Consider the following 14,574-nt stretch of genomic DNA (forward strand, 5'->3'; position numbering starts at 1 on the left):
CGGGCTCACCTCCTCTTTGCTGCCGCTGCTCCCTAGAACTGGTTGGGCCTCGGTCTTCGCGCCGGTTTTTATACCGGGCTCACCTCCTCTCTGCTGCCGCTGCTCCCTAGAACTGGTTGGGCCTCGGTCTTCGCGCCGGTTTTTATACCGGGCTCACCTCCTCTCTGCTGCCGCTGCTCCCTGGAACTGGTCGGGCCTCGGTCTTCGCGCCGGTTTTTATACCGGGCTCACCTCCTCTCTGCTGCCGCTGCTCCCTGGAACTGGTCAGGCCTCGGTCTTCGCGCCGGTTTTTATACCGGGCTCACCTCCTCTCTGCTGCCGCTGCTCCCTGGAACGTGAGAGAAAAAAAAATTTAAGAAAAAAAAAGGGGACCGAGGTTATGATCTGAAATTGTTGAACTCGATGCTGAGTCCAGAAGGCTGTAAAGTGCCTAATCGAATGATGAGGTGCTGTTCCTCGAGCTTATGTTGAGCTTCCTTGGAACAGTGTAAGAGGCCGAGGACAGGGAGATCAGAGTGGGAGTGGAGCGGAGAATTAAAGTGACAGGCGACTGGAAGCTCGGGGCCACGCTTATGGGCTGAGCAGTCACCCAATCTGCATTTGGTCTCCCCAGTGTGGCCTTTCCATGCATAACTCAACTTAACATTAAGTTGTAAATCTAGAAATTATAATCTACCATACCTATTAACGCTTGGGTGGAATTTCCCGTGGGGGCTTAATCGGTAAGTTACACTCAAAATTATCCCCATTTGTTCACCCATTTTGCTGATGACTATTTACACCCAAATTTCCTGCCAATCTCACTAACATATGCAGAATGTAAAAATGGGCATAAACAAGCGGAAATCAGCGTAAACAATCAGGACCTGAAGAAAGCGCAAACTCACACCATATATTCTTTCTTTAACTGTGAAAATTGAAGTTTCAAGCCATCTAACTGAGGCACATTAGGCACAGCAAGTTTAAGAACATGCAATCAAGCTTTCAGTTTTTAATGTGACTTGTACTGATGCCAGGAGAAATACATTCAAAGAAACAGAAAATACAGAGTGGGTCTCAGTGAGGGTAAATGTTAAAAATAGCTCAAAACATAGCAATAAAACACCAGAAAAATGACTCTGTTTCCTGCTGCGCCAAAAATTCTGGCTTTAATTTTACACCCGTTTTGAACCAGCACAATTGCAGGAAATGTGCGTGTATGTCTCTAGTGATCCTACTGGGAAGTTTATGGGCTGAGTTTTAACTCCCAAAAATGGGTGGGTTGAGGTCGGGTCAGAGGATAAAATGCAAAAAACAGGAACCCAACCCACCCACTTCCGGTTTTAACAGAGGCGGGATGAGGGGTAGGCAACCAATCCGCTCGTTGGAGGCGGGGTAGTCATTTAAACATTATAACGAGGCTGTCTGCTTTCATTTTAACAATCATTCTATTTTTAACTCATGTCGGCCAGGTTTCCCAGGCCTCAGAAAACCCAGCAGGTGAAAGGAGGCAAGGAGGGCTGAATCCATGAAGTGCCAGGAGGAGCATAAGTGTTTCCTCCCAGCCCAAAAAACTACCCAGTAAACCCCACACCCCCCCAGCGCGATCTGTCTGGTTCCCCCCATCAACCATCAGAACCCGCCCCCCCCCCCCGACCACCATCTGCTCCCTCCCGACTGTTATGTTCATTAATAAATAGACATTCTTATTATGAACACAGCTAGCTTTTGCTAGCTACTTTTATTGAGCACATGTGGACTTGTACAGCATCTTGTAGAGGCTTCCATCTTGACTGCTGCCTTGTGGGTAGCCTAGCCTCATGGGTAATGTAGTCTTAATATAATATATAGCTGGGTAGTGTAGTCTTATACATACAGCTATATACAGCTCTACGGCTCCACCTAGTGTCCACTATAGAATGACATGCTATTGATCACTACACCAACCACCATCAGAAACCACCGCCCCCCCCCCCGTCACTCCCCCCAACCTCAGGACCAACCCGCCGATCGGGAACCCCAACTAGGCCTACCTGGTCTCCTCAGCTGCGGCCTTATGCTGCAGGCTTCCTCGCTCGACAGGCCTGTCATTCAGGCTACCTGTGGGTGGGAAACAGACAGAAAAAGAATTAAAGGAGTCCTGCAGTTAAAAACTGCAGGACATTCGGGAAACCCATTCTTCCGGGTTTCTCGACCTCAAAACAGCAACGCCCCCCCCCGTGCATGGAATGTGCCTCCGGGTTAAAATCCAGGCCAATGTGCACGCATGTGTGTGTGTGTGTGTGTGTGTGTGTGTGTGTGTGTGAGCACGCGTGTGAAAATTGGGAGAAACGGCATTGGTTCACCCAAAATGCCTTCCCCTTGATCAGGTAGCCTTCCAACACTCTTTGGTTCACATCTTAAGAATAGCCACTTGAGTGAGGTATTAAGGTGTATCCGATTCCAGTGGAGTGGTACATTGTCTTGAAGGAGGAAGGAAGTCAATTTTACTGACTACATAAACAAAATATAGTCTTACAACTGCCTTACCACAGGATGAAAGTTTGGGGAGATTCCTGGAAATGGTTGCAAAAGTACCACAGAATCATGTTTAACCACGGCTTAAATTCTTGGCTCGGAACCATCTTTAAGTTTAATTTAAGCCATCCATTGAATAATATCAGGAGCCAAAAACTGTTCCAATTGGGCAAAACAAAAAATCATTTGTTTTTCATTCTTCAACTCCCAGTGAAGCCATTCTACTGCTGGGGGAGGTACTTTTTCTACTGAAGGAACATCCGCCCATTGCCATTGATCTGGAATTCTAAGATTCTGAGGTGGAATAACAGCGGAACCGGGTTCCACCCCATATTCCAGGCCTCCCCAGTGGAAACCAGACCACTGTGTGATATATATTAGCCCCACTGTCTCCACGCGTTTCTCTTGTTTCACATTTTAATAACTTTTCTGTTTTCTTTTTCGTCAGTCAAAAAATATTAATCGGAGTTGGCGTGGTCCTTTTTATCATTGTGGTTGGTGCCATCCTGTCGTGCTGCTGTTGTGGTTGCTGCGCATGTTGCCGTTCGGAACCCCGGTCTTCAAGTAAGTAACTGTTGGATTTAAAAGAACATTTCCTGTGAGTAAAGGAACCCAAAATTCAATGGGGACAATTTTTAATCTGTCCACCGCCCTGCCGGAAGCTGAGGCAGCCGACAGATGAGAATTTAGGAACAAAGGGCTAAAAATTTCTGGGGGGGGGGCTTTACGCCACCCGTTACCGGCAACAACAAAAAATGGCGAAAAGAAGGCGGCCAGCTGGTGGCAGGTTCTGCGGCGTCCTCCATTTTCCCCAGGCCCAGCAGGGCTGTCAGTAAGCAAATTAAAATGAGGGAGAGGTGACGTCAGTTGGCGTAGTCACCATGGCAAACTTGGACCTTTGCGCCGAGTGCAAGCAGACTCACAAGCTGTCAGCACCTCTTAAAGGGACACACACATCTTTCAGGTAAGTTTACTTTTAAGCTTTTTGACTCTTTTAAAATTTTGCTGAAGTAGTAGCTTGCTCCAATAGATGTTAAAAGTTTTTTTTAAGTGTCTAGGGAGTGCTGCTGGATGCTTGCAAAGCCTCGGATGGTAAAGAAAGGCCTGTGAGAAGACGGAAAATGCTGCAAATACTTGGCGGGTCAAGCAACATTCATGGAGAGAAAAACAGAGCTCACATCTCAAGTCAAGATGCTGCCTGACCCACTGAGCATTTCCAGCATTTTCTGCTTTTATTTCAGATTTACAGCATCCACTCACAAAGGGAAGAGGAAGATGCAGATGAGGAAGAAACAGAAGAGGAAAAAGCCAAAGAGGAGGAAGCAGAAGGAAGGATGCAACCCAGACAGCCCCTTTCTGTCCGGTTTATCCAGGATGGAATCAACCATCTGCGGTCCCAGTGAACACAACCCCAATTCTCCGTTCAACATTAGTCCCACACCTTACCTTCCCTTTGTTACTGAGCATCACAGCGTCCTCTTGGCCATAATGCTGAAAGAAAAGGCACCACAAAGCAAACCTTCCAAGCCAACTTTATACATCTATCCATCCAATATGACATCAATAAATCAACTCATCCTTCGTATGCATTCCCTTAGTAACTGTCTTGCATGTTTCTTTGCCTATCCTAGTGATGTCACGCAGAGCTAACCCTGTGGCTGCAGCATGGCTGGTAGAAGGCTGCTGACTTTCAGTAGGGGACACTGCAGATGGCCTTGCTGGTCGACCATGAGGAGCTGGTGGCTGGGAGTGTCAAATCGAATGATGGTGTTTCTTCTTCTTCTTTTTCATCTTCTTCTTCAACCACTGGCTGGGCAGGCTGCATTTCTTAAGTGCGTGAAATGAGGATGGCACAAGGGTGGAGTTGTGGTGAGGGGAGGGCGGGAAAGTAAGAGGTGCATGCCAGAAGGAGGATAACGTATGTGGATATCAGCATTCTGTATCCTTTCAGCCCTGCCGCTGGCCAAGGGCCGAGCCATGCCCCTGCCAAGAATGGCCTGCACCATCTCCTCCAAGGGGATGAGGTGAGGCTAGGAATGGGAGATGTGCCTCGTGATTGGTACAGATTGTTGGTAGTAAGTGATGGGGGGGGGGGGTTAGTCATGCATTGAGCAATGTGGGAGGCTAGTGGTGCAGTTGGTAGGAGACGGCTTTTGAAGATGCATTCACTGGCTGGACCTCGGACCAATTTCATCGGTCGAGCAATGGGCTCGCACCGCCCAATGGAATTTGTCACCTGAAAATTACCGCCAATGCCTTAGTTCAGTTCAGGTTAAACTATATTAAGCCAATCGGAATCACTGAGTACCAGGCCCTCATCATGTTTGACGTGCTAAACCCCGCGTAAGACAATGAGATAACTGATATACAGTCGAGACATCGACACCAACTGTTCAATTCAAAGCCATGCACCTCCTATTCAAAGACCAGTAAGGGTCCAATTCTTCTTTCAATACGCCATGTTCCCTACATAATAACAATGACTGCACTTCAAAACAATTAATATGAAGCACCAATGGGCAGTACTAAGAGTAACCTCCAGCTGGGAACTCCTGATGTTCCAGTTCTGACTTAGATCAATTCTCAGCCTTTAGTTGAGTCTCGATCTTTTTCACAACTTATGGAGGTTTCAGCCCTGAATTCTTGTTCCCAGTCAGCCCCATCCCAAAACTCTCAACTCTTGCACGTGACCTCAGAGCAAATGGAAAACTTATGCTCCCTGTCAGTCCCTGACTTTATTGTCACCACCTGACATGACACTAATGAGAGCGTCATACTGTTACAACAAGCTTGTGTGCAGTGTTGATTATATCCAGCTGCTCCTGAAAATAAGTCAACGGGTGGGGGCGGGAGCAATGAGTGAACCATTCAAAAATTCAGGCACAAATGTAGAACTCAAAGTGCAGAAGGCATTGACCTGGTAGAAAACCAACAAAGCTCGAGGATCAATGGCATTTTAGCTGATTGCTGAAATACAACAGAAAGGAACAATTTAAACTTTACACCAGTCTATTGTGATCAATATAGTCTTCTAAGCTGCTATCGTATGAATGAAAATGAGCTGTAACATTCTTCTGGCACAAAAATGGAGATTTGACAAACATTAGAGGAACATTCCTATTATTTTATGCTTGAGTGCCATCTTAAATCTCATCACCCAGCATCTAGAATACCCGGTTCCAGATGAATAAGTGGTTAGTGCTACCACACATCAGATGCATAAATACGCAAATGAATATAGGACGTGTCACCTGCTGTTTCTTTGATCTCATTAAGCTTACAACAGAGTCTGCAGAGACGCACGATGGGGAATTCTGTTAGCAACCAAGAGCAGCAACAAGCTTATCTGCGTCATATGCAAATTGCGCACTGTTAGAAAAACCACCACTGGAGTAGAGGCTACATTATGAGTTTAATCTCAACAGGAGGTTACAGCACCTTGTGCTCTTCATTGTCTGCTTCAATCACATCGGGCCTGAATTTGCAGTCAGAGGCGTCCCACGGGCGGATGCCGCCGAATCGCAATAAAAGTACGCACCTACCTGATAGCCCTGGATCCACGGAGACTCACGCTCCTGAGCCTCTACACCGTAGGCCTGCATAGAGGCCCATGTATCCCAGAGGCGCAGGCGGTTCGCAAGCATCCCTGGGATCACGTGGGCTGGCCCAACCAATCAGAAAGGGGGATTCCATTTATGTACGGAATCCCCATAAGCTTAAATAGGAATCACCCAAAAAACACATCTTTACAGCACTGAAATAAATAAAAAATCATTACATGTTTAAAATTAATTAAATGTAAACATTTTTCAAGGGTCCAAAAATAACACAAACTTATTTTACAGGTTTTTGAGTGTTAAAATGACTTTAAAAATGTTATTTTAATATTTATTTCCACCCTTACACTGGTAAAAGAAGATTCTTGACAGATTGCAAGTTCCCTTTTTTTTGCATGCACAGCGCAGGGTACTTACAGCCACATAGGTCATAGGCCCCGGAAAATCCATGCCAATTATGTTCACACCCATGGGTAGTGCCAGTGGTGGCACCCAGCTAGATCATCAAATTAAAACACTTCAGGTGTGCAGATAGCTCTGAAAGGACAAAAAGACTTGCATTTATATACAGTAGTGCCATATAGTGTCTCTTAGAAATGTCCTAAAGAGCCTCACTTTAATTACTTTGTCATTGCTGTTATGTAGGCAAACTGTTCTGTTTGGAAGCTCTATTGAGTGGTTATATATCTGTCTTGATTGATCGACAAAACTACAACATATATATGAATGACAATGAAATCAACCAAAATTGAATGTTCTGACAGTGATAGGTTCAGCATTAACACATTTAGGGCTAGACATTCGGTGCATTTGTGCCTCTTGTGGGGGGCGCTAAACGACTTTTCGCCCGGGCGCGGCTCCACTAATGACTCTCGCTAAATTCAGCGGGAGTTTAGCCGTGGCGGTAACCGGTAGCGCCCTGCTTCACTGCTCAGGTGATCACCGGGCACAGCGCCCCGTTTCGCCCCACCTGCAAAATTGACCGGCGCCCCCTGAATCTGCGCCGAGCGATGACAGCGACCGATTCAGGGGGCAGGAACAGAGTGGCAGGAGCCTTGCGGGGTGATGAGTAAAGGGGAGGTGGCGGGCGGGGGAAAAATATCGGCTGACTTACTTGTCGCAGCTCATTGCCTCTTTGAACACGGGGTCTGTGCCGCGATCTGGCTGCCTGGCACTCCTCTTGTGTGCCAGGCTGCTGGCACGGTACCCCACTCCCCCGGTGTTCCAGGTAGGGCCCCGCAGAATTGTGCGCTTGGCCTTTAATGAGGGGAGGAGCCCTTCCATGTGGCAGCGCTACGTGGCCCAGTGCGTAGCGCTGCAGAACGCACCACCCCGATATTCGGGGTTAGCGCTCTAAGAAGGAAGTGGAGCGCTTGAACTAGCGCGCCACCTCCCTCTTGGGGTGCTAAAACGGAATTTAGCAATCGCCGGCGCTATGGTCGCTAACAAACCTTTCCCTGTTAATGTTCAATGCTCATCATGGTGGTGTAATAGCCACCAAATGCCATTGGTAAACTTAACTATTCAGAAAAAAGTGCCCATGCTCTGTGTGTTTAACACTTATGTTACTGGAGTCAACCCATTCAGAAAGAAGAGTTTTCTATAAATTGCAAACCTTTGAGAAGCCCAGTGTACTGTGCATATTGAAGGCATAACACTGAAGACCGACTGGTCAAAATCAGAGGCTAGACTTTGTTTGTGCAAGTGTAGAAAGGGCGCAGCGAAAGTTGGAAAATTGGATGAGCAGACTTTAGACATGTTTTAAAGCCTCAGAATTCAAGCAAAAATATATCTTCATGAATATCTGGTGCAATTTGCCAATTTATGCACTATGATTATATTTTTGCTTTTAAACCCCATTTAAAGTGAAGCTCCATGTGTGATGGATTTCTTAAAGGAAAAAGGGTTTTGTATGGTTTTTTCTTACAATTTTTACAGTGTATTTTCAGTACTGTGTACCTTTTAATTAGATCTTTTCAATATTTCTGAACTTTTTATGAATATATCATTTTGGAATAATTTGGGGGACAATTTTTATTTACTAATTATAGTAAATTTGTTTTTAAAAATAGTCCATATTGCTCGCTTAGTCACTGGAAAGTAGATTGTAAGTGAAGCATTTACAGGACTTCAGCAGAACAGGAATAGGTAAAAAAAAAGAGGACTTATGATCAGGAGTTCTTCCAATACCAACACAGGGGGCCCACAAGGTGTCAAGGTGCAAACCACAGAGTATCTTATCATGAGGCAAGTGAAAGCAAAGTTAATGATGGGGATTGGTTTGGATGCATCACAATACAGTATTTCATGGTTAAGTGGCAAAAATGAAAGAAGGCATGCCGGGGAGATCTGAAGGCACCTCAGCTAAACTGATCTGCCATTATGCCACCAACCATCTCTGCCAGTCGTGTCCCACCCATCTACCAGCGAATGAAGACAACTGCCTCCTCATGCAGAAAACCAGTTGCTGCCAACCTAACTTCAACATAGGCATGGCACTCATAGTGGCAAACAAGGGGCGCGATCTTGCCAGCCCTGGGGAGGCAGGTATGGAGGCGGGACTGCCAGGAAAATGGCAGAATTTGGGGACGGGTGCCCAACCCGCCTCCATGCCATCTTCCCAGGAGGCAGGTAGCCGTCTCGCGCCGGGCGGGCTTAACAAGGTCAATCAAGGGAAAATAGCGAGGGTTGGCCAGAAGTTGTTGGAGGCAGGACTGAAACCCGACAAGTGGGAGTCCCGCCTCCAAAAGCTCCCTGACGTAATAAAACTCACTACGCGCTTGGTTCGAGTATAAAGCAAGGCTTTAATCAACTTGTTTCAGAACATGGAGGTCTAGTTATCTTTCACTACAGGAAACTTTCGATTTACCGGCACCTAAATAACCGGAAATCTCGGTTAACTGGCAAAATTCAGGAGTAGGTTCAGGTAAGTTTTATTACTTGCCTTCCTCGATCTGTTGCTGTGCAAGGGTGTGGCTGCAGCTGCTGCTAAGCTACAGAGACGCTTGGAACTTGTGGCCATTGTTCTGAACCTGAAAGCAACAGGGTTTGTTGCTTTATACGGAGCCCTCAGCTCCGTATCTTTTACTATAGCTTTCGGTTATCCGGAATTTTTGATGAACCGGCACCACGTCGGTCCCGTCGGTGCCGGATAAAAAAAGTTTCCTGTAGTTCCTGTTTACAAAATGTCCAGGGCAAGCTGGGCCCACGCCCGAGTATTTATACTCCTTGGACGGCGCCACCAGCTGGCCGTCCAGTGTTATTTCATGAGTCTTTCTTCATGGATCATAAGATTCATAACACACTCCCCATTGGCAAAATCACCCCCATGGTCTTAATTGCTCTGCTTTGCACTGATTCCAAGCTAGAGCTGTGGTATGAGTTGATTTGTTGGCCACACACCTATCAAATGGATGACTAATGCATCAGTCACCATGGCCAGCACTTTCATCTTTTTTCCACTGACAAGCAACAGGATTCTGATATATAGCTGCCCAATTTTATTTGAGAAATTACAGGGGATCATTCATGGGAGCCATATGGCCGTTGGCAATCAGCTTCCTGCTCCTCCTCTGCTACCACCACTTACTCCTCCTCACCTGTACCCTGTGACTCAGCCAGTGCTGCCTTCTCTAGCTCACTAGCTGCAACCTCCAGGATGTATGTAGTTGCACTGGTGTTTAAAAATGCTGATGAGAGAAATTACAGGCTGCAGTACAGTGCAACAACAACAATTTGCATTTATATAGCACCTTTAATGTAGTAAAACGTCCCAAGACAAATGAAGAACTGATTCATAAGTTCTTCTTCACACCACCACCTCTCAAGGGCAACACGGGCTGGGCAACAAGTGCCAGCCTTGCCAGCAATGCCCACATCCCGAGAATGAATAATAAAACAAACAGAGTGATCAATACATGGGACGGACTTCTAGGTAGAGTGAAGATCCTGGAATCATTTAAGAAACAATTGGATGCTGTGGTCGGGTTCTGTAGGGACCTTTTGAATGGATGAGCTGCAGTTGCATAATGGATTTCCTCATCTGTATATCTTGCTAGGACCATTGCCTCTCATTATGAGCGAAGGGATTTCGCATGTATTCCTGCACAAAACGTTTTCTTCCTCATTTTATGCTCAGTAATTTATGTCATACATGAGCCGTTTGAGCTGGTGGACAGCTGCTTATAGACTCTGTGCCCCAAAGATCAGATAAATAAATTACTTCTGATGTGTACAGTTTTTGTGATTGACATGTCTTTTCTTGAAACTGTTTTATGTTACCTGAACTCACACCAGAGTCAATTTGATTTGAAAACATTTCTTGATCAGGTTTTGCGCACAGATAAGATGAATTGTAATTTGACCTGATTTCCATTGCTGTGAGCTATGTCAACAAGAGATGAGAAATAGCTCTGATAGATAAAATCGACACACAAGAGGGGAAAGTTCATTCACGCTCAAAAACTGGCATCCAAGGGGTGCACAGAGCAATATCAGGAAGTATCTTTTCAAAGGGTAATAGATATTCCAAACTCTCTACCTCAAAGGCTGTGGATGCTCGAGGGCTGAATGGCCAACTCCTGTTCCTATGTAGAACCTGCATACTGGAGAGAAAAGTAAAGATCATACAGCAGGACTGCCCCATTACAAGCCATTGACACTTTCAAGAGACACAGACCCTGTTCCAATCTTGAATTTCTCCATGATCACTAACGATATAACAGAGAATTAAAGAAATGCACCTTCCTTTTGAAAGTAACAATTGTAGGCAGTGAAAAGAGACAAAAGGAGATTCTGATGTATTTTGTCCATTCCAAATATGTTGAGAAACCAGTCAGTCATGCACCTTCAAGCTGGGTTGCATACTGGGAGTGTTTGGAAAAAAATATGTTGCACTTGAAATCTTCCAGGATGAATAATTCGGAGAGAAATCAAGATTACTCTTGTGTATTTTAAACAAAAATGTTATAAAACTTTACATTACGGATATTTTATTGTATTTGGTTTAATTAACATGAGTTTTCTCTTTCCTTGTTTTTTTAGCGGTTGTAGCCTCAGCTGCAACCACCGTGGTGCCAATGTCCTACCCACAACAAATGCCGGCTTATCCAGTATGCCAGGGGTACCAACCTGTGCCTCTCCAACTCTCTGCAGCACAGCTAGCAATGCCTACAGCTCCATACTCTAACCAGTATGCTCCAAATCATGGACAACCGCCTGCGTACCAGGAAGTTAACTCAAGTAAGTAAACTTAATGTTGCATAATGTGTTCTACATTGATGATTTAATGCTTTCCTGTAAAGCAGAGCATTTACTAATAAAAGGTTGTGTTTTTCAAGTCGGAAAATCTTAAGCCGTCCCAGCTGTTAGTTCATTGCTGTAAATGAAAAGCTGTATTGCTTCCAAGCAATATTTTATGATGTCCTGTATATCTTACGTGAAATAACTCCTTTTCCTCGTGGATTGGGGAAGTTGGTAGGGACTGCTGGTACCATTGTACCAAACCTCACCACATTGATTAAAAGAAAATGGTCAAAATTGCACTGAAATTTGTATTTCACTGAATACTAATTTGAAATACAGATTTACACAACAAAGTAAAAGGCTGAATTTGATCCCTGAGCAGATTTCTAGTGGCTGGCTGGCAGCACGCGACAGCCAGCTGCCCAGTAATCGTGGCTGGAGGCCTGGTCTATTTTGAGAGCCGGGCCTCATTTGCATCGCGACAGTGGGCTGCGGCCGGAATTCGAGTGCCCTGGAATCTGGGCCACTGCAATATTGGGCGGCTTTGCCAGCCTCCTGGCCAAAGAAGGTAGGTCCATTGTGGGTGGGAGGCCCAATGTTTGGAGACAGAAGGAGCTGGAGTGGCAACGGCCCGGTCTGGATTTGTGGAGCCTGGAGGAGCACTCCTACTCCTCCCAGCCCCAGCAAAAGAAAGAGGATCTTAGCACCAGGATCCTCAATGTGCAATGTAGGCTGTGAATGTGGCAGTATTTGGCTCATTTATTTAATGAATAGTTATAACAATTGTTCAATTAAGACAACTAAGCACAATGGGTGTAGATAGTGACATGAATCAGTCATTCATGAAAGAAAGACTTATGAAATAATACTGAGTGGCCTACGGGTGACGCTGTCCAGGGAGAGTATAAATACTCGGGCACGGGCCCAGCTTGCGCAGGACATTCTTAACAGGAACTAGTGAAGGACACAACTAGACCTCCATGTTGTAAAACAGTTGATTAAAGCTTTGTTTAACGCTTAGACCAAGTGCCTAGTAGTTTTCTTACGTCAGATAGTAAGTAGATAGTAGTTTTGTGTCTTCGATTGTAGTTATTTTCCAGGTATCCCCTTAAGTGCCATGAGGTAGCTTTGTTTGAAGACATGTGTAATGTATACAACATTGAAGGGACTACTTTGTTTTGCGGATGTACATCCTTAGTTGCGAGTGTATATAACAGACGCGTATCGATTTGTATAGTCAGCGCCGAAGTTCCAGTTACCCAGTAAAGATCACTTGAAGTTACTCTCAGTCTCTGCTACTTTATTATTTTATGTAGTTGTGTATAGCGGTACAAACACAACAAATTGGCGATGAGAATTATGAACCTATGTCTTCCTATTCTGGCATCGCATCCAGAGGACACCGAAACTTGGAAGGAGCGAGAAGGTAGAGAAAATGGAGCACGCTTGCTAAGCTAGGCAGGGGATACATAAGTCAAGTGAAAAGTGCACAGGACTTGCATGACGCTAGCTAACCAGTAAAGAAAGAAAAACGGGTTTGGAAAATAAAATGGCGATGATTGGCACGATTGCAGCATTTGATAGCAGCATTGAAGACTGGGCAATTTACATTGAAAGAGTGGAGTTGTACTGTGAGGCTAACGGAGTGGAGGTAGAAAAGAAAGCCACTGTTTTGCTGAGTGTTATGGGCGCAAAGACATACGGGCTGCTACGTAGTTTATTAACCCCTGAAACGCCAGCAAACAAAACATTCAAACAAATAGTGGACACACTCCAAGACCATTTAAGCCCCAAACCACTGCTCATAGCCGAAAGATTTAAATTCCATAAACGGAACCAGAGCAAAAATGAAAGCATTTCTGAATATTTGGCAAAGTTGCGCAAATTATCAGAACATTGCCAATTTGAAGTGGGCTTATCAGACGCATTGAGGGACAGATTTGTGTGTGGCATGCAAAGTGAAAGCACACAAAAGAAGCTCCTGTCTGAAAAAGACCTCACATTGGAGAAGGCTCTAAGTATTGCAATATCAATGGAAGCAGCAGCACGTGGCGCTTTAGAAATTCAACAAAAATCCCTGGAATATTCAACTAATAAAATGTCACTGAAACAAGAAAAGAAGTGCTATCGCTGTGGCAAAATGTCACATGACCACAATGACTGTTGGTTTAAAGACAAAGACTGCAGACAATGTGACAGACGAGGGCACATTGAAAGAGTCTGCAAAGCAAATAAGAAGCCGAAAACTGATACAATACAGAGTAACAAAAAGGTACATCAAGTGACTGAAAACAAGAAACCTTTCAAAGATAGATACAAGAAGGTACACTACGTGACTGGAGACAGTTCAGATAAAGAAAAAAGTGACACAGACTCAGAGGAAGAGGATCTGGCTTGTCTAAAACTACACAGTGTGAAAGAGACAGGGAATCACAGAATAATATGGGTTACTTCAGAAGTGGCAGGAGTTAGGCTGAAAATGGAGTTGGACACAGGCTCAGCTTTAACAGTGATCTCTGTACATGACTACAAATGACTGTTTTCACACATACCGCTAAGGCCAACTAAAGTACTGTTAAAGACATACATAGGACAAAGAGTGTGCCCCAAAGGTAAAATAAAAGTGACAGTGACATACAAAGAAAAAAAAATACCGCAATTGAACCTCTATGTACTGAAAAATGGAGGACCAGCATTGTTGCGACGCGAATGGCTCAGGAAAATACAGTTGGATTGGCACACCATCCAAGCACTGTTTGTGTCAGCAACGCCACTCCTGAGAGACTGTCACAAATACTCTGACTCTCAGGAAGTGTTCAAGAAGGGAATAGGAACACTTAAGGGCATGAAAGTAAAAATTAAGATTGAGGAGAACGCAAATCCAAAGTTCCACAAGGCCAGACCAGTGCCTTATGCAATTCGCCCTTCAGTAGAAGCAGAGCTGGAGAACTTGGAGCAGCTAGGGGTCCTGTCCAAGGTGGATTGGAGTGAATGGGCCACACCTATAGTTCCAGTGATGAAGGAAACCTCCAGCACAAAACCAGGAAAGCCAAGAAAAGTGCGCATCCGCAGAGACTGTAAAGTGACTGTTAACCCAGTCCTCCACACAGTACAGTACCCATTGCCTCGCATTGAGGACATCTTTGCTTCCCTGTCAAGAGGGGAACGCTTCACAAAGATGGACTTGGCCCAGGCCTATCTCCAAATGGAAATTGATGATGCATCAAAGAAGTACCTGACAATAAATATACACAAAGGCCTTTACCAGTACAATCGG

At 45.0% G+C, this 14,574-nt stretch overlaps 1 protein-coding gene across 1 annotated transcript in view; it reads left to right on the plus strand.

The window, feature by feature from the left end:
- LOC147111163 (uncharacterized) overlaps positions 1 to 14,574 on the plus strand; it is a 62,963-nt gene that overhangs the window by 43,098 nt on the left and 5,291 nt on the right. Inside the window, exons 3-4 of the mRNA XM_086001781.1 lie at positions 2,945 to 3,060; positions 11,097 to 11,294. Coding sequence (XP_085857907.1) covers positions 2,945 to 3,060; positions 11,097 to 11,294 — 314 coding nt within the window. The remainder of the gene's footprint in view (positions 1 to 2,944; positions 3,061 to 11,096; positions 11,295 to 14,574) is intronic.

The sequence above is a fragment of the Somniosus microcephalus genome, chromosome 11 (assembly GCF_052327205.1).
Source record: "Somniosus microcephalus isolate GS21.2 chromosome 11, FLI_Smic_1.0, whole genome shotgun sequence".
NCBI classification, from domain to species: domain Eukaryota; kingdom Metazoa; phylum Chordata; class Chondrichthyes; order Squaliformes; family Somniosidae; genus Somniosus; species Somniosus microcephalus.